The following is an 18,140-nucleotide window of genomic DNA, read 5'->3' as shown; positions in this document are numbered from 1 at the left end:
GATTCAATTCGATTCAATTGGTGAGCTTTCGACGGTGGTTTCGGTTGAGGTATGTCACCGCAACTCTCCACGAAGACGAGGCCACCTTTCGGATTGGTGGTGATTGCGCCTAACCTTGGGTCGCAGGATTCCAAGAAGAAAAGGCAGGACTGGAAGTTTAATGAAATCCAATGAGGTTCAGCTACAAGGCTGAAAGAGATGTTGGTTCAGGTCGATTTTTCTGAAAGGGTTGCTTTGATTGGTCAATCATGCAAAAAGGTGACGAAATTCTGCCCGCAAATCCCAAACCAGGATAATAAAGGCGCGATGCGTGTTGAAAGAATGAGAGAGCTTCTGCACGGGCGCTCTCTTTTTTTAGTGGGGGAAACGCGACAACTAGTAGACAGCTAAGGTTGCTGGGTTGCTGTGCTACGCTGCGCTGTGGATCAGCAAAAAATGGATTCTTTCCAGGCACTTTAGTGCAATTACATAGCGGCCAGCACCCGGGCGGTTGGTCGGTTGGTCTTCAGCTGGAATGCTGGTGCGGGGGAGGGGCAATGCCTATCAAAGCTTCAATCAATATTGTCATGTCGTCCAGCATCTCTGCTTCTACTTCTAGCCTATAGCCAAGCCTGAACGACGATGGAATCCTTGGAAATGGTTGCAGACGAACGAAACCTAGTGACAAATCTTCACTAGAGGCTTCAAGCGCTTGTCCCTAGCTCAGGCACCTCTGCAAAAGTGAGACAACGTGATGGTGGCAGCTTTATCGATTGGCAGCCGGCCGATAAAGATCCATCAATAGATCTGACTGCGCAGCATTCTGGTTGGACTTCAACCTTGTCTTATTAGAGAAAAAGTAACATATGCTTCTCGTAACTTCTCATCAATCCACCGGAGATGTCAAGGCGATCCAGCTACTACTTACCTATATCTTCCTCTTTTCACCATTTCCTGAGTTCGTAGATCTCGTTTGTTACTAGACCTACTTTCACCTTTGGTCCCCACCACCCATCACCTAACAGGTAGAATTCACCAGCTTTCTCAGTTGCCGCGAGCGCTTTGGGATATATAGGGTCAGATAAAATCAGCAAGATGGCGTTCACCATGCACTCGCACTCGGGCCAGTTCTGCCCCGGCCACGCCAAGGATCAGCTGGAGGAAGTGATCAAGCATGCCATCAGTGTCGGCTACAAGACGATAGGCCTGACGGAGCACATGCCACGAACAGATCTTGACGATCTGTATCCTGAAGAGGTGACTATACTCTGCTCCTCTACTGTGTTTTGAAAACCCATACTAACAACTATGCAGCTGGATAACCCGGAGCAATCCCTGGCCGAACTTGCTCCCCGCCATGAGGCCTATCTCAAAGAAGCCCAGCGCCTGCAGACTGCCTACGCCTCGCAGATCCACATCCTGATCGGCTTCGAAGGAGAGTGGCTGCGGCCATCGTATGGGCCCTTCATTCAGTCCCTTGCCGCCGAGCCCTGCATTGACTACTTCATGGGTTCCCTCCACCACGTCAACGCCGTCCCCATCGACTATGACTCATCGTACTACCAGAAGGCTGTTGATTCTGCTGGAGGGACCGAAGAAAGCTCTACGAGCGATACTACGATCAGCAGTTTGAAATGCTGCAGGCGCTGAAGCCGCGCGTGGTTGGCCACTTCGACCTGTGCCGGTTGATGAGTAAGGACCCTGCCCGTGACGTCCGCCAGTGGACGGCGGTGTGGGACAAGATCGTCCGGAATTTGCAGTTCGTTGCTGGCTACGGCGGCTGGCTGGAGTGCAACACAAGTGCGCTAAGAAAAGGCCTGGCCGAGCCGTACCCGTGCCGGAACATTGCAGAGGTACGTTTAACAAGAGCTTTCCGGTACTTTCGTGTGTGGGACGCAGACACTGATATCATTTTCTTAGGAGTTTCTGAAAATGGGCGGCAAGTTCACCATGTCAGACGACAGCCACGGTATCGCCCAGGTAGCAACGAACTACAAGAGAGGCCTCGAGTTTCTCGAGAGCCTTGGTGTTTCGGACGTTTGGACGTTGGAGAGAACGCCGCATCCCGGTGTTACTGGTACTGAGAAGGCCACATTGGTGGATAAGAAAGTCCCCGTTGCAGAAATCAAGAAAAGCCTCGACTAGAACTGGCATGGCTGCATTACATCATTAGAGATGGACATAGACAGGTTTTATAAAATCCGTCCTTAATGGGACGCCGAGATAGACTAATTGCTATACATACATCGCCTAGTCGTTCTTCTTGCCGACGGTGCCACCCTTCCTGAAACCGAAGTAGGAGACAAATACCACCAGTCCGGTGGCGGCGAAGATAGTCCAGAATGCCGCGCGGTAACCCTCCATGAGTGCCACCTTGCTGTCAGCAGAATGCGAATGCTCTGTCACAGAAGCCGCGATCGCCGCGGTTACAGCGAGACCGACACTGTTTCCGAACTGAGCGACTTCATTGAAGACGCCACCAGCCAGCGACTGAAGTTCTGGCGGAAACGCTTCCGAGATGACGAGGTTTGATGCGGTAAACAGTACTATCAATGTGTCAGCGATGCTCAGTTTGAGGTGGGAGGTCGGTGAGAGTGTAATTACCATCGGGATTCATAGGTGATAACAGCAGTGCCCAGAAAGGAGCAAGCCAGTAGTTTTCACCTACGCGTACGGTGGCCATTAGAATCGGGGGAATCACAGTAATAACTGCCGAGACTGTCGTTAAGGTCTGGACTTTCACTCGAGAGATCAGATACGCCGTCGCAATGTTGGTGAGGGCCCCCAAAATCGGATGCGGGATGAAACGTAGTGAACTCTGCAATGCACTGAGACCCTCGACCTCTTGGAAGCTGCAAGACGCATTAGTATATCGCTGCATATTCCGCTTCGGGTCAGAGATGACAAGCTTACTACAAAGTGGTAAAGTACTCCAGGCCATTCAGTGCCGCCCAGCAGAAGAACACGTTGATACAGACCGAGGTGAAGGTCGCATTGCGCCAGAGCCGGTTCGGGATCAGAGCCGGGCGCCCCTTAAGAGTCTGCCAGTGCATCCAGAACGGAAAGGCGATCAAGAGCGCAAGCGAGACGGCAAGGAGAGCCGCGTTTAGCGCATAGCCGATGCTGAGGTACGATGATGTCGTCATGGCCAGGACGTACATTAGCAGGCCCAGCGCTGCGCTCAACATGACGGCGCCGACCCAGTCAATCTCCGCAAGGCGTGACGTCAGTTTTTCCCCCGTCCGCACCGGCTTGTGGGGCAGCGACCAGATGGACGCCGTGGACAGGACGAAGTTGATGCCGGCCATCATGTAGTACGCCCAGCGCCAGCCGATGGTATCCGTGAATACGCCGCCCAGCACCAGCCCGAGCGCGAAGCCCAGCGGCTGCCCCATGCCGTTCATGGCGAACGCGACGTTGCGCCAGGTGCCCTTGTGCGGGAACGTCAGCGTGATGAGCCCCACGGCGGTCGGCAGGCACATCGCGATCGACGCCCCCAGCAGCGTCCGCAGCGCGATGACCTGCGGCCCCGTCCGCGCGAACCCGAGCGCGACCGTGAAGGCGCAGAACAAATAACTGCCGGCCACCCACATGGGCTTCGCGCCCACGACGCCGTCGGCCAGCGCGCCGAAGATGAGCAGCAGGCAGCCCGCGGCGAGCGCGTAGACGGCCGCGGGCCAGAGCTCGAGGCCCCGTTGGAGGTGGACGTCGCGCGCGATCTGCGGGATCGCCGAGACCAGTATCCCCGTGCCCATGGTGTTCAGGAAGTTGATACCCGCGAGCGTGGCGATGACGGTGATGCCCCGGACCTTGGAGATCTTGTCGGTAGATGTGATGGTGGAGCTGGAGGCTTCGTCTCCAGCGGCGGCGCCGGTTGATGAGGCCGGGGGTGTTGCTGCTGCCGTCGCTTTCGTGACAGCAGCTGGCGGTATTGGCACAATGTCTGCCTTTGCGGTACCACTAGACACGAGCCCGCGATCCTGCATCGGCGCCAGCTCTATGGTCAACGTGCTAGTAGATGCCATCCTCACGGATAAGATGATGCGGACTTTCAGTAAGCTTCTAAAGAACAATGACTAGGTATATGAGTTCCTGGTTGAAGATTTCGAGGATACATCCCGAATCGGGCTGAACACCGTCTTATTACTCCCAATTCATACTAACCAGTGACCTAGAGGTTTCTGTCAGCAAGGATTACAGGTGTGTCTCATACGTCACCGTGCTGGGCCTGAGATGCGCCGAATGGGAGCGTAGCAACGAGGTTCCTCCAGGATCTCTGCTAGATGATATGACGAAAATACGGCGAGGCGACCTGCACAATGATAGCAGATCCGTGTATGGACTTGGACCATGGTTCGTGTGCAAATACTATCTCCATGGCATGCACCGGGTTAACATTCACTGCCCGGGAGTAAAGTTACCTAATTGCTGTAAGGTATCATCGCCTACTAAAACATCACTAAACAAATAATACAGGATTAGAACGGCGCACCCATTCGAGTAACACTGAATGTATGTATGATCTGCAATTTAATCGGTGGCCTATCCTGCGAAAGCATCAAAAATGGTTGCCCGGAAGACAAAAGAAATCGTGGAGAGGCTGGGAATCGAACCCAGAACCTTTTCCAAGCTGTTTAATGCTAAGGAAACGTCATACCACTAGACCACATCCCCGATCGATATTAAAAAGGCTATCTAATAGTGGTGATACTGGTATATTGACAGTAGGCTGGTGGGCGACGACAACTTGCCAAGGACTGGATGTTTTAGTAGTGAAATTGGTTAGTTGGGAATTCGTAGTCCTTACTGGGCGGCACCGTTCGGTTGGAATTCTTCTTTATAGACAGATCTTTCCAAACATATAATGGCAAGCTGATTCTAATCTAACTTCTCAGTCTTATGAGTAAGGCAAGTACCAAATACACCACTAACAGTGGGGCATCGCGAACCTTCAGTTTATATTGTTACCTGGGCGAGTTATGTGTTCCCGAGGCCGTGAACTTTCACCATCTGAACATATCTGATCTTCTGGTTGATCTTACATACATGGAAGCTGCTCCTGCTCTCAGTGGTGTATTTGGCGGTCACGGGGATAGATATGTAAACTCAGCCGCACGTTCTGGGTGGGTATGTTGGGATTCCACTGCTGATCTTGCGCAGTGTACTTTAGTCAATCATTGGGTTGATTCGACTTCAACCTGGCAAGCTGACAAGCCAGCGCAATGCCGACTCTCCCGAGTCCAGCAACAGAAATGGCCTGAAGAAGTCTAGACCCTGGATATTATTAGATGAAGATTTGAGAACTAAGTTTGCAACCCAAAAGTGACAAGCAGGCCCCCCTGGATTGGCATGACTCGGGAGCAACGTACGTCGTCGTACACTCCGACTTACTTTCCAAGACCCCATGTTAGTCAATGCCCTGCCCATATACCGAGCTCTTGTTTCCGCTGCCAAAAGTCGTGTACAGCCTCACGCGGTGGGAGCGATGCATATATAAACATCCTGAAGTTCCATTCTCTGTGATCGAGTTCTCCACCCACTGCATCTTCCAGTATCACACTCACTACATTCATTCTATTGAAGCCGCAGCATCATCCAACTACAACACACTCTCTTCAGACTCGGTCTTCAGCTCAACTTGACTTATCGCAATGCGTTCTACTATCTACTCGAGCGTCCTGTCGTGCCTGGCAGCAATAGCCGTTGCGCAGACCACGCCAGTCTGGGAAACCCTGCCTCCCACACCCCAACTGCCAGGAAACCCGGCCGGGACCCACACCGAGATCAACGGCGTCAAAATATGGCATGCCGAGTTCGGCACCGCCGTCGATGGCGAGGTGCCTGTCCTGATGTTACATGGCGGCTTCGGCAACTCGGATTACTACGGTAAGCCCGTGCAACCCTCTCCGTTTCCGAATCTACTTAACTAACGCCCTTGGGGAGCCAACCAGGCAACATAGTCAAGACCCTGATGGCAAAGCACCACGTCATCGTCATGGACACGCGCGGCCACGGCCGCAGCACCATGGACAGCACGCCCTTCACGTACGAGCTGTACGCGGCCGATGCGTCGGCGCTGCTGGAGTCGCTCGGCGTCGCCAAGGCGGCGTGGGTGGGCTGGAGCGACATGGCGATCGGCACGTTCGCGGCGCTGCTGGACGGCCACAACAGCACCCTGGTGGACCGCGCCTTCGCGTTCGGCGGCGGCCACGACCCGCAGTCGACCAACGCGACCTTCACGTCGAGCGCGACGTACGCGGCCTTCATCGGACGCGCGACCAAGGAGTACGCGGCGCTGCAGCCCGACGGCGACCTCAAGGCGTTCGCGGCCGCCGTCGAGACGCTCGAGTCGACGCAGCCCAACTGGACCGAGGCCGACTTCGCCAAGGTCAAGCTCGGCGCCAAGGTCACCATCGCCGACGGGCAGTACGAGGAGGCCGTCGTCCTGGCCGAGCCCGCGTTGCTCAACAGCTGGATCGCCGGGAGTCAGAGGGTCACCTTGACCAACGTCAGCCACTTCGCCCCTCTCCAGGACCCTGACCAGTTCGCTGCCGAGGTCGAGGAGTTCCTCTCGGCTTAGTTTCGAAGTAGATAGGTAGCCGCAAAAATGCACAGTTGTATCCGTTAACTTGGTTCCTCTTCCGCCTGCACAACATGAACGGGCTTAATCATCGAGAAGTCTCATTATATCTCATGACGCCGCTGATTATCTCCGAGCCTAAAGGCTCGCTTCTCGTAAGTTGATTCGGTACATCCAACTCCAGTGGTTCCACGGGTCTTTAGTTAACTTTCGCATCGTGTCTACATTCTCGTCATCGGGTCCAACGCTCGCGATTCCGTGCTCAATCGCGAGTCTCGCGTATTTGGTAGCCAGCTGTGCCTCCCCAACGAAGTTGTATTCAAGGGCTGCGAAAATGTACGCCTCGTAGAAAGCATACCACAGCTTCTCTTGGCGATATAGCGAGATCAGTAACTCCGCTGCTTGAGGTGTGGCTTTGGATTGCCGAGTGCGATCCTGAAACTCTTTGAGGAGCTTTTGTATCTGCAGGATCCGCTCATCCGAGGCTTTGATATGATGGCGATTCTTGGCGCAAAAGTCACAAGTACATCCGAAGTGCCACATGCTCAAGATTTTCTTCTGACGTCGTCGATGCGTTTGAAAGGCACTATGCTCGGGTCAACCATCCTATTCTTGGATACGGGATTGGTCGGATAGTAGGCGACCTACTTGATATAGGAGACTGTGATCTCTTCTCCTGGGTAAATATCTCTCACCGCATGTACGTGCTGAGTCATCGTGAGAGGATCGAAGTAGTATTGCGCGTTTGGCCTACACGCATGATTGAGTCGCGAAACTATCGAGCTTTAGTCAGTCCATGGTCTGTAATCATACGGGGAGACACTCACTATCAGGAAAGACGGCAAGCCAGCCTTTCTCGCCCTCGTCATCTTCAATATCCCCAACGGTATCAAGTTCAAACGAGTTGACGTCGACGATCTTATCGATCCGCTCCGACAAGGAGGTAACATCATCGTGGGTAGTTAACTTCAGAAAGGACGACCTCAGAACTGGGGGTAGATGTTCGACTGCCCGGGCTCTCAGCTCGGTTGCTTGGTCATCTGGCAGCTCGAAGATTGCAGAGTCCTGCACGAGGGCCGGGGTTGCTGACATAACATGGTCGCCTAGACCGAGATGGCTCGTGGCGATCACGCCCATCCCCTTTCCAGGTATCGCTCGTACCTCCCATTTCGGATTAGTAGCCATGTTCAGCCGTTCGGTCTGGCTGTGTAGCAACGGGTCTGTCAACGAAGTAGACCGTGAAAGCCGGGCCGCCCGCTTGGGGCTAGTCAAGAAAGCAATACCCTGATTGTTGCCGAAAGTTGAGCTTGAGTAGACGCACAGCTCCTGGGATATGTTACCGGCACAGGTTCCAGCGACCAGCTCTAACGGAGAACGTTCAGTCGCCGCCCAATCGGGGGTCAGACTCAAGGAATCTCGGTGCCAGGGGCAGAACGAGGCAGTTGGTGAAGCAAGATGTAGAAGCTGGCCATCATGTTGATGTTGCCCTGGTGAGTCCAGAAGCTTGCAGTAGACCTGTGTCAGCGGCACGCAGAGAAGCGTCAATATGGCGTGTGTTCGTCCCATGGTGATGGTTGCTTTAACCCCAACAGACGACATCCACCCAGTGCGACGAGGCCTTGTATATATACGTCTGAAAATGGCCGCCTCCTACTGCCATGGTACAATGCATTCCTGTCGCTGAGGCCAACACGGGTACGTAGGCCTCAAGGAGCTGGCAAGTTTGCAACAACTAAGCCGTGTGCTTAGTGCGCATGATGAAACCGCAAACCCTGGCTTCTTTGCGATCAAAAACAGATCTGTGAACTTTCAGTCTGGAGAAGCGATATATTTCCGGCGTTCTCGGGTCCCGCCGAGGGCCAGAACAGCCTATTCAGGGGTGGCATCATTGAGCCTGTGGCTGCTAATAGGTGTTGCAACTGTTTCTAGCGCGGGATATTCCCGTCGTGGGTATGCCAAGCGATGTCACCCTGAGGACGTTTCAAGCTTTCGGCAGGAACCCGAGTCAATGGCTCGACCGAAGGTGTCAATTGTGTCAATCTTGTCTGATGTTTGACAGGGCCTCACCCAAGATGACTAACCATTGGCTGCGACGTTCAGAATGGAAACTTGAAACGGCACCGGGACATGCGTGCGTGAGGGATTTAGCAACCTCGCCATGCAATGTGACAATGTCACAGAAAAACGCGCGTCGGCAAGTTACGTCATACCATACACCATCCATTGAAGTAGAAGCGAGTCTCAGGTCCAAGTTGTCCAAATTACACAAGACGACATCCCATACTAGAACCACATCAATTGGAAACTCTATTATTATTGGACGGAGTGAACTGCTTAGATTAGAAGGAGATTAGCCAAACCACCCCGGATTCCCTAACCTAGTCGCTCAATATCCACAGCAGCAACGATGGCGTCAGAACTAGCCCCGCGTCTCCAGCTCGTGCCCATCCTCCGCACCTTCCTCGTCGGCTTTTCCCTCTTCTCCCTGCTCAACGGCGAAAGCTACATCGGCGGCTTCTACCAGTTCACTGCCGTCCGCGCCGCCTTCGCTGTTTGCTGGGCCGTCGTCGCCTGGAACGTCGCCTGCGTCGTAGCCGTCGCCGTGCACCCCCACCTGCAGCGCCTCGCCAACGGGCTGCCCTTCCCCATCAAAATCACGGTGCGGGGCAAGACCATCCTCTCGTACGGTGACTCGGACGAGAGCGGCGACGGCCTCTTCGCGCCGCTGACGGCCAAGTTCTCGCTCGCCTTCTTGGACGTCCTGCTGGCTACCCTGGTCTTGGTCTTTATGCTCCAGTCGCGCGAGAAGACCCTCGATTGCTTGATGTGCATCGACGGCCAGCTACATGTGCAGGCATGGGTGCGCAACATCTGGCTTACCATCCTCATCTTTGAGTATGCAACAGCGCTGTTCCAGACGCTGGAGGGCGCAAGTATCTGGTATAAGCAGAGATACGTCAACAAAAGAGGACACATCAGTCTGGCTTAAGTCCTGTCGTGGACTTTCTCTCGGGTGGAGATGACGGGGTCGGCAGCTTGGTGAATCTGCCGACTTCTTGTGTAACCTACTTACCTACTACTTGAGTTACACTTTCCGATATTGATTTTCACCTCGAGCGTGAGAGACTCGATGGTCTAGATACAACAAAAATGGCCAGGAGAATGCGTTGGCTTCACTGCGCAACGAGAATCTTTTTACGGGTCACGAACATACACTTTTGCAGACCACGGTGTATTTAAGACACAGACATACTAAAACAGAATTTAGCCAGTTACCTCATTGTTACCAATTTGCCAAGAGGTATGCGCACCTAAGCGGCGCAGTTGTATGTAGGTGTGATACAGCGGGGTAATTGACCTGCATATGAGATATATTGCCCGCCCGGCACCTCGGTGTTCGCTGTGCTGTCGGTGTCTGCGGTGTGACAGGAACGCCTCTTTTGTTTGCTCCTTTTTCTTCAACAACGCCACGAGACATACTAACCTACTTACTTCGTGCCATTGACTGACTTGAACGCCGCCATGGACCCTGCAGCGCTATTTGATAGCCCGCGCGAGGTGACCAATTCCTCCATCTCCGACCCGGCCTCCCAGGAAGGCGTGGGCGGCCGGACGTTCCAGTCGTACCGCGAGGGCACGTACTACCTGCCGAATGACGCCGACGAGCAGGACCGCCTCGACTTCCAGCACGAGATGACGGCGATCCTGCTGGACAAGCGGCTCAGCGTCGCGCCCGTGCAGAACCCGAAGCACGTCCTCGACGTCGCGACCGGCACGGGCATCTGGGCGCTGGACTACGCCACGGAGAACCCCGAGAGCCAGGTCATCGGCACCGACCTGAGCCTGATCCAGCCCGACATGGAGGAGACGGTGCCGAACTGCAGCTTCGTCCGCGAAGACTCGGAGGATCCCTGGACTTACGGTGAGTTTTGGCATTCTTTGTGTCGATTCGTAGTGTATTAGTGTCTCGGTGGCTCGGGGGACTCGATTGGCGCGCTGCTAGCAAGCAAACTGTCGGTCATCCTAACCAATAGCCATCCCTGCACCGACCCAAACGTTCGGGTCGCATGCAAGTTTGGGTACCATCCAGATACAGTTGCTGACATGCCAATAACCATAGATCATAAATTCGATTACGTACATCTGCGTTACGTGGTGACGTGCTTCAAAGACCACAGAACGATTATGCGTCATGCCTTTGAAAATCGTAAGTGACCCTCGAGGTTACCGAGGCCCTTTTACGCATTGCCGGCGAAAGTGGTAATCCCTGAAAGGGGGCGACGATTCGGGTCTCCAAGATGGAGAGAGCAGCGCCCAGCTAATCTGAGTATGTGTCCAGTGAATCCGGGCGGCTGGATTGAATACGTAGATCAATCCGTGGAGCCCATGCGGCATGGCGGTACCGCAGAAGGCTCGATCTGGCATCACTACGTGACAACGTTCCTGGACTCGATGGCCAAGTTCGGGCGGGACTTGCAGTGTCCCCGCAAGTACAAGCAGTGGCTCGAAGAGGTCGGCTTCGTCAACGTGCAAGAGCAGCTCATCCCGATCCCCATGAGCCCCTGGCCGAGCAATCCCAAACTGAAGCTGGCCGGCAGCTACAGCTTGGTCAAGACGCGCACCGGCGACCTCCAGGTGGCGAAGCCAATCTTCCTCCGGGATGGCATGTCCGATCTCGAATACGAAGAGCTGGCGAACAATGTCAAGCTGGAAATCTCGGATAGGAACAACCAGTTCTATATCCTGCTGGTCGTCGTCTACGGCCAGAAGCCTCCTGCTGACTAGTCAGTCGGTCCATCGGCGTTGGAGCCCGCTGATGGAGGGCCCTAGGGCGTTTAACGAGGGTGATACCAGATGTAGCCCCCATCACGATTATGATGTTTTCGTTGTTTATGATATACTTCACATGCTTCATAGATTTGCTGGTTCCTACGAGTAGATCCAGGTGCACATAGATAGCATATTAACGTGGGACATTCAGTTATCTAATCTGTCTCCACGCACCAAAACTCCCAGGGCTCAGCAGCACTGAGACGTACCTTTCCTCGTTAATACTTGATCTCACGCCATTTGATGACATCCTTCGGTCTCTCCCTCTCCCACTTCTCCTCGGCCTCCCATCTTGCGACGTCCTTCTTCCACTCTTCAAATCTTCTGTTCCTGGCGAGATCCTGCATAGGTCCGGGATCGGGGTTGCCGTAGAGGACATGATCCGGGGGTCCGCTGGCGCTCGTAGGCGGTTCCATGGTTGGGAGCTTCTTCTTAGCCTTGTCCGACGACGCCTGGCTGGAGAAGAGGCGAGTCGTCGGGTAGGGTGCGTAGATGAAGAGGGACGCCATATTTGGGGGCGATAGTATTGTATTGTTGGGTGGAAAGAACTCCTCATGGGGTACTCGCCTGGGTTTTATTACTTCTCAAATACATTTCCACCTTACCGTTACAAATAACAGCCCTTTTGCCTGGTGTCTCAGACTACAAGAAAACGGTATGGCTGGTCGATAAACACATCATTATTTCCTAGGGCTGCGATCACTATAGAAACTGCGTTGTGCGCAAAAAAAGGGGGAAAGGGGGGACAATGGAGGGTGTCTCACAGCCGTTTGCCGAGAACAGGTTGATTCGAAGCATGGGGTTACGAATAATCCGAGTTAACTATTTCGCTACCTGCCATAGGCAGCCGAGTACATCCGTTTGTTTGCTACTTATGTTAGAACCATGCATGATCCCGGGGTGCTATCCTCAGCCGGCTCTTTCTTGTCCGGAGAACCCTTGCCACTTCCTCTTTGTTCCTCCAGGGGTATCTCGAACGCCTTAGTCCTAGTCTGTTTCCCGAAGTCAGAGCCGGGGCTGCCGTGGTGGGCGGATCCAGAGGACGAGCCGCTGGCGCTCGATTGCGGCGATGCAGTCCTGCTCTTGCTGCCCACACAGATGCTTTTGGGGCAACGACCATAGTAGTGGCAGCGGCTGGGAGTGCAGCTACCATGGTAGACGGAGCGCCCGCTGCTTCCTGGTCCGGACCGACTATGGTGGAAATAATGGCGGCCAAGCCCTCCGGCGGCCAGGAAAGAGGGGTATGGACCGGTGTGGCCAGAGGGCTGGGAGCTGCAGCAGCTGTGGGATGGCAGTGGCTCCGGCATCCGCACGTACTGAATGTCCTTTGCTTCCGAGGGCTGCGGGATATCCAGCTTGATGGAAATCTTCAGTTTCTGGGGTTTGGCCATGGTGTTTGTAGTTTCTATATCTACAAGAACTCAACAGTTAGATGTCCTAGAGGCCAACACATTGAAGTTATAGGTCTTCGGTTGAGCTATGACTGGATTCGAAGAAGACAAGTTGGATAATGATATGCAGTCATAGTCGAAGATCGGAGGACTTGATGATCATCTGCGTTTGTCAGGCTGACTGCCCATCACACACGGGTCAGCTATCCCTCCATTAGTACTAAATGTTCACTACTGTGTTGAGTTGGGGTGGTGGTGTTTTGATCATGTTGCCGGGTATGTTCTGCCATCAGGTAGATGCTGAACCTCCTGGCGTCATGGGGAGTGTGCAATGGCATCTAATTTTCGATCGTCACATTCACTCACCTTTATTCCTCATGATGCGTTGCACAGATAGAACGTTTCCAGGACAAGCCATAATAAATCTTACTCATTTCTGGTCACAGATATAACCTCAACCATCATTCCACCACGGAAAGGGGTTCCCATGACGGAACAACGAAGTACTCAAATGATAGTGTGATTATGGGCAGAGCGATTCAAAGAAAATGAATTAATCATTGTATATCCCAGTGTTAAGCATTTGAAAAATAGTCATAATTGGACAAATAATATCACCTTTACTCGACCAAACCCAGCAAATAGTACCCGTCTAATTACCTCTACTTTGGAATTGAGAGGTGTACTGACCCCTAAACATGACAAGCCGTCCGTCTTTCCGACAGGACCAGTCAGCCACGCAGTATCCTGCTATTCATTTCTACGAGTCGCATCCAGTCCTCAGGCTGGGGTGCCAGAGTTGGTGTGTTTCTCAAGAAAACTTTCTGCTTTTGGTGGTGGGCCTCCCGCCTTATTAGCCTCGCAGATTCTGATGATGTGGCTTCCGCCTGGCGTAGGACAAGCCAACGGCAGTAGACCAGTAAAAAACATTCCAATGTTTGAGGTTTCAAGTTGATGCAAGTCTGCCCAATTTTACTGCTTTTGCTGTGCGCTGAGAGTGATCGCGGGATCCCCATACCTCCGCTCTCGCCTTGCTACATATGCAGGAGAACAGATTTGGCCATGGTTTACTGATGTCGGTATTCTATTCTATCTGTTTCCAGTTGCTTCTGGGGACTTGATGCCGCCATTGTCCAAGGGAGCGGGTGAGTGCTTCATCCCCTCCTTTCCACCCCTATCTGAACGCAGCTACCAGCGGTCCAGCCAGCACCCGAAGACCTGCACAAAGTATTTGGGCCTATCAATGCAGTGGAATTCGTTTGACCATCCATATAGTGTTGTTGTCTTCATATATTGAGCGCTGTGTTTGAGGCTGACTGCTTCTCAACGGTGTAGCCGAGTACTCCCAGTATTGACCAACGCAGACTACCGTGGAAGAGCGAGAATTCATGGAGAATTGTCACCAAATGAACGAGACGCATTGTGATATCTGAGCATCTTTTTTTGCCAGAATGTTCTGGCAAACATCCACTTCCATGTCCAAAGTATGTGCTTTGTTCCTTCTCCTGGGCACGGCTCAGTCGCCTCTGAAAGCCCATGACCTCGCAACCCGAGCGTTTGCTACGATGTCCGATTGGGTCACCTCTTCCCAACAAATACTCGATGGTACGGAACGGCGCATGAAGGCACGGCTGACCTGTCGTCGGATCCTATATCCTGAACAAGCTATTCGCAACGCAACGCAAAAGAACAAACAGAATAGACATACAGAGAATATAGTAAGGAAGACCACCCAAGACATATATTACCTTGGTCCTCGAGCTCGAGACATTATCAGAGTAGATTTTCCATCATTTACGCTCAGCCGGTTCTCATTGACACTTGCTGAATACCATTTTGGACATCCTGCATCTCGTTTCCACATCTTCTGCGTCTTGGCCGACACAATCCTACCCCTTTCAAGGCACCCCTTTGAATTCAACATGTGGACTCTCATCCTCTTTATTCCCCTGGCTTTCTTCCTGGTGTGCCATCACTGTACTATTCTCTCTGGGCTATTATACCATCATTCGGTCCGTAGGATTGATGCCGCTAGGGATATTGTCAGCTTCCGACACTTCGATGTTCGTACTTTAGGAGAAAGACTGTTGATAAGAGCCCTCCCCAACCAACGACTTATTGCTGCATTTGGTATTAACAACGCGTTCACAACCACCGAACCCTGGGTGCACAAGAGGTTTGTCCGTTATGCCGTGGGTCTAATCACTCGGGTGAACGTCCATAATGAAGAATGGCGAAACCTCTCACTGCTTGGGCAAGATACCTTACGGCACCATCTGTCAGTGGAGTCAGGACACAAGCTCAGAGACCAACAACAAAGGCTGCATCTGACTTCGACCGTTCGGATCCTATGTTTCGTCGTGGTGCTGAACTTCCTGTTCCCAGGAGTGGAAAATATCGACCTCCAAGCTGCCCGCAGCGCTACTAAAGGGATCAACCAGCTTTGGGTGCAATCCAAGGATGCCTCGCGGCCCGTGTCGAAGCGTGAACAGGACCGTCTTGTGACCAAGATTCGCCAGATGCTCCCCATCAACGGACAGTTATACGATCTCTCAGGTCTCGGCGAGCAGAGTAATCCGCTCAACATCATCCTGCCCGCCTTCGAAACGTTATGGCGAGTTGTCCTTTTGACCTATGTGCACATCGCCTTTAGGGGCATCAGTTCAGATGGACCCAGGGTCACGACCGAGTCTTTGGCCAGGGGCATCCTCGCCGACTTGCCGAAACACTGGGTACAGGAAGCGAAGAGGAGTCAGCCGCGTTACTGATATCCAAGGTAAGCACCTGCCCCTTCCACCTTGAATGAATATACTTGCCAGGCGGCGAGTTTGCATAGGCTAACGATTTCCAACAGGAGGCTCTCAGGCTCTACCCACCAACAAAACGAATACACCGGGCCACCTCCCCCTCTATCAGGACGCGTATACATCATGCCCCAAAGTACTTGCTGCAGATATCGAGTCCCTCCACCGCGACATCTTCATCTGGGGTCACAACGCCAACGACTTCTTCCTCCCCCGTATGGGTCAGGGGCTAACACAGGACCAAAAGAAACGCCTATATGCCCTTCGGGCTGGCTCCGCACCTCTGCCCCGCATCCAACAAGTTTGGCGAGCGCATGATCGCGATGCTACTCGGTGTACTGTTCCAAGGTCTGGGGACCAGTGGGACTGGTACGACGATCGAGTACGGCGACGCCGGGCTGGATGGTGACCTCCATGCCCCTCTACCCACCGGTCGAGAGGACGCTGAGGGCTGGCACGTCTTTCTGTAGTTATGGATCAGAGTGAAACTACGCAAAAGTGCTTCTGAGGTTAGTGTGGTGAGAATCTATTCCAAGCTCAACGTCGAATATGGGTTACTAGTCTACCCGGAGTCGTTTCGCATGCTGGATTCATGCGAATTGCCGCGTTACAGCTGCATTACTACACATATACTTAGAGCAATAGAATATATCTTAAAATAGATGCGGTCTAGTGCCATGAAGTCAAGGTCCCATTTCCATTCGTTGGTTGTCGAGGATTCGAAAATGAGGGCGATTGGTAACTCCACCGTCGTGCACCTGGGGTTGGCTTGGCTCAGCGAAACTCACCCTCCATGAGTGGCAACTGACATCTGAAGAGGTGTCGCTTGAACCAGCCTATCGGCATAGTCAAGGCATAGGGGTGTTAAAGTCTAAGTATATTGACTGGTAGATGGCTTCATACTATGCGTCGCTTTCTGCAATCAGCCTGATAGCTGTGGCTATTGAAGCCCAATGCCCCCGATTAGATCAGCAAATGAATTTCATTGCGACGAATTGGAATCTTCCTCAGAGGCTCTTACCGAAGCATCTGGGCGCTAATAGCCTTTTTCCACTAGTAGGCAGGCAGTTGTTGTCCTCAGTCCCCAGTGAAGAGAAAAGCGAGCTGAGCGCGGCCGTGGAGGAAGAGTCGCCGTTGGCCTAGAATGGCAATATCGGAGCCTCCCTACTCACACCGAGCTACTTATATCGTACCCCCCGCGTGTCCTTAGTTGATTGAAGGACGCTGAACTGGCAAACCACAACTCACTCGAGGCAACTCACCTCCCAGTGTCTTTGAAGGGAAGTATCCAACAAGCATCTTCGACATGATTCCCAGCACGTGGACGTTTTTGGCCTGCCTTGCCGCGTCTGCAGTGGCCGAAGATGGCCCCCAAAAGGACGAAGCCCGCGGTGTCAAGTCCGAGCCAGGTTTTACGCTGACCGCACCCGAGATGACCTTGACACTGGTCCCCGACGAGCCCTACGGGCGGAATCCGCTTGTGCCGCAGCCGACCGCCTTCGGGATCGAAGACCGGCAGACGACGGCCGGACCCGGCACGACGCTGCAGCAGGGCTGGTACTGGATCCGGGCGGTGGCCGCGCCCAACTATCACAAGTACCTGCAGACCAAGCCGGCGGTGGCGGCGGGGACGGCGCTCCTCGAGTCGTACACGTCGGCGGGGCAGTTCAACGTGGTGGACAGGCAGCTGGTGGAGAACACGGGAGGCCAGCCGCTGTACATGTGGGTGGAGAAGCCCGTGTCGGGCGACTTCACGCAGCGCACGCTGGCGACGTGGTTCAACACGACCAAGAACACCTTTGGCGCCTTCGCGTTCCAGGGCGACGCCCTGACCTGGAGCGCGCCCGAGGTCCAGCGCCAGAACGTCGCGGCTTGGCTCGTGTGCAAGAACCAGGCCCTCTTCATCAACACGGGCGCCTACGCTTACCAGACGCCGGCCGGGTGTTCAGACCAGACGGTAAGACGGGTTTTCCCTGGTTGGTGTATGTTGTCAGAGCCGGCTGACCTGTTCCCTCAGATTCACTATTACAATGATGCACATGCCAATAATTGATGGTCAAGCCCATGTTACTTGGGTAGTAAGTAGGGTTGGTCGTGTATCTTAGCTTAGGTGGGAGGGAGGATGAGACAATCGGGTTGAGTATAGGTACTTCTGTGCTGGTGGGTTTTGCATACTTCAGCAACGAACTGTGTACATGCACGTTGTCAGCCCTCAAGTGCTAAAGAGGCTCGAGGTTCAAGACCCTACTGTTAATATATCTGATGATAAGGCCCAATGAAGTTACACGAAGAAGCAGGTTATCTGTTCAATGTTGTGCATCTGAGGCCCGACTGAGCGGGCTTCCCCACTGTAAAGCGTTTAAGTCCCGGCTAGGTTTTGTCCTCTGGCCCTGTAAATTGGTGGCTTGCTCGCTAAAACACCTCGGACTTAACTTATCAGAGTGCTGAAGGATCCAAGCAGCAAAGCGTGTACTGCGCCCGTGAGGTCAAAATCCCACATAAAAGATCACGAACAAAACTTCGGATGAACAGCAAAAGAGTCACTGAAAATCGACT

At 53.4% G+C, this 18,140-nt stretch overlaps 10 protein-coding genes across 10 annotated transcripts; 6 read left to right on the top strand and 4 right to left on the bottom strand.

The window, feature by feature from the left end:
• Positions 1–1,074: 1,074 nt before the first annotated feature.
• Positions 1,075–2,124, top strand: PG994_012916 (histidinol-phosphatase; the record flags this gene model as incomplete). Its single annotated transcript, XM_066864325.1, has 4 exons — positions 1,075–1,236; positions 1,294–1,551; positions 1,581–1,832; positions 1,900–2,124. 4 exons carry the CDS (start codon positions 1,075–1,077, stop codon positions 2,122–2,124), a joined length of 897 nt encoding a protein of 298 aa, XP_066709286.1.
• A 105-nt stretch (positions 2,125–2,229) lies between these two features.
• Positions 2,230–4,004, bottom strand: PG994_012915 (uncharacterized protein; the record flags this gene model as incomplete). The annotated part of the gene is made up of 3 exons (XM_066864324.1): positions 2,230–2,525; positions 2,584–2,831; positions 2,893–4,004. The coding sequence occupies 3 exons, from the start codon at positions 4,002–4,004 to the stop codon at positions 2,230–2,232; spliced, it is 1,656 nt and encodes a 551-aa protein (XP_066709285.1).
• A 1,626-nt stretch (positions 4,005–5,630) lies between these two features.
• Positions 5,631–6,559, top strand: PG994_012914 (Alpha/Beta hydrolase protein; the record flags this gene model as incomplete). The annotated part of the gene is made up of 2 exons (XM_066864323.1): positions 5,631–5,865; positions 5,931–6,559. The coding sequence occupies 2 exons, from the start codon at positions 5,631–5,633 to the stop codon at positions 6,557–6,559; spliced, it is 864 nt and encodes a 287-aa protein (XP_066709284.1).
• Positions 6,560–6,697: 138 nt separating this feature from the next.
• On the bottom strand, positions 6,698–8,125 carry PG994_012913 (uncharacterized protein; the record flags this gene model as incomplete). The annotated part of the gene is made up of 3 exons (XM_066864322.1): positions 6,698–7,145; positions 7,208–7,334; positions 7,387–8,125. The coding sequence occupies 3 exons, from the start codon at positions 8,123–8,125 to the stop codon at positions 6,698–6,700; spliced, it is 1,314 nt and encodes a 437-aa protein (XP_066709283.1).
• Positions 8,126–8,966: 841 nt separating this feature from the next.
• Positions 8,967–9,548, top strand: PG994_012912 (uncharacterized protein; the record flags this gene model as incomplete). Its single annotated transcript, XM_066864321.1, has 1 exon — positions 8,967–9,548. The coding sequence occupies one exon, from the start codon at positions 8,967–8,969 to the stop codon at positions 9,546–9,548; it is 582 nt and encodes a 193-aa protein (XP_066709282.1).
• Positions 9,549–10,744: 1,196 nt separating this feature from the next.
• PG994_012911 (uncharacterized protein) lies at positions 10,745–11,344 on the top strand (the record flags this gene model as incomplete). Its single annotated transcript, XM_066864320.1, has 2 exons — positions 10,745–10,766; positions 10,899–11,344. 2 exons carry the CDS (start codon positions 10,745–10,747, stop codon positions 11,342–11,344), a joined length of 468 nt encoding a protein of 155 aa, XP_066709281.1.
• Positions 11,345–11,607: 263 nt separating this feature from the next.
• PG994_012910 (uncharacterized protein) lies at positions 11,608–11,898 on the bottom strand (the record flags this gene model as incomplete). Its single annotated transcript, XM_066864319.1, has 1 exon — positions 11,608–11,898. The coding sequence occupies one exon, from the start codon at positions 11,896–11,898 to the stop codon at positions 11,608–11,610; it is 291 nt and encodes a 96-aa protein (XP_066709280.1).
• Positions 11,899–12,261: 363 nt separating this feature from the next.
• Positions 12,262–12,780, bottom strand: PG994_012909 (uncharacterized protein; the record flags this gene model as incomplete). The annotated part of the gene is made up of 1 exon (XM_066864318.1): positions 12,262–12,780. One exon carries the CDS (start codon positions 12,778–12,780, stop codon positions 12,262–12,264), a length of 519 nt encoding a protein of 172 aa, XP_066709279.1.
• A 2,021-nt stretch (positions 12,781–14,801) lies between these two features.
• PG994_012908 (uncharacterized protein) lies at positions 14,802–16,054 on the top strand (the record flags this gene model as incomplete). Its single annotated transcript, XM_066864317.1, has 3 exons — positions 14,802–15,512; positions 15,635–15,799; positions 15,887–16,054. Coding segments are annotated over 3 exons (1,044 nt in total), but the record flags the coding sequence as incomplete, so codon positions are not given.
• An 836-nt stretch (positions 16,055–16,890) lies between these two features.
• PG994_012907 (uncharacterized protein) lies at positions 16,891–17,637 on the top strand (the record flags this gene model as incomplete). Its single annotated transcript, XM_066864316.1, has 1 exon — positions 16,891–17,637. The coding sequence occupies one exon, from the start codon at positions 16,891–16,893 to the stop codon at positions 17,635–17,637; it is 747 nt and encodes a 248-aa protein (XP_066709277.1).
• Positions 17,638–18,140: the final 503 nt, after the last annotated feature.

This window comes from Apiospora phragmitis (genome assembly GCF_038363925.1).
Source record: "Apiospora phragmitis strain CBS 135458 chromosome Unknown utg000011l:1.0-3236445.0:1.0-3240683.0, whole genome shotgun sequence".
Taxonomy (NCBI): Eukaryota; Fungi; Ascomycota; class Sordariomycetes; order Amphisphaeriales; family Apiosporaceae; genus Apiospora; species Apiospora phragmitis.
The sequence above is the reverse complement of the archived record's forward strand: the minus strand, read 5'-3'. Positions and strand labels throughout refer to the sequence as shown.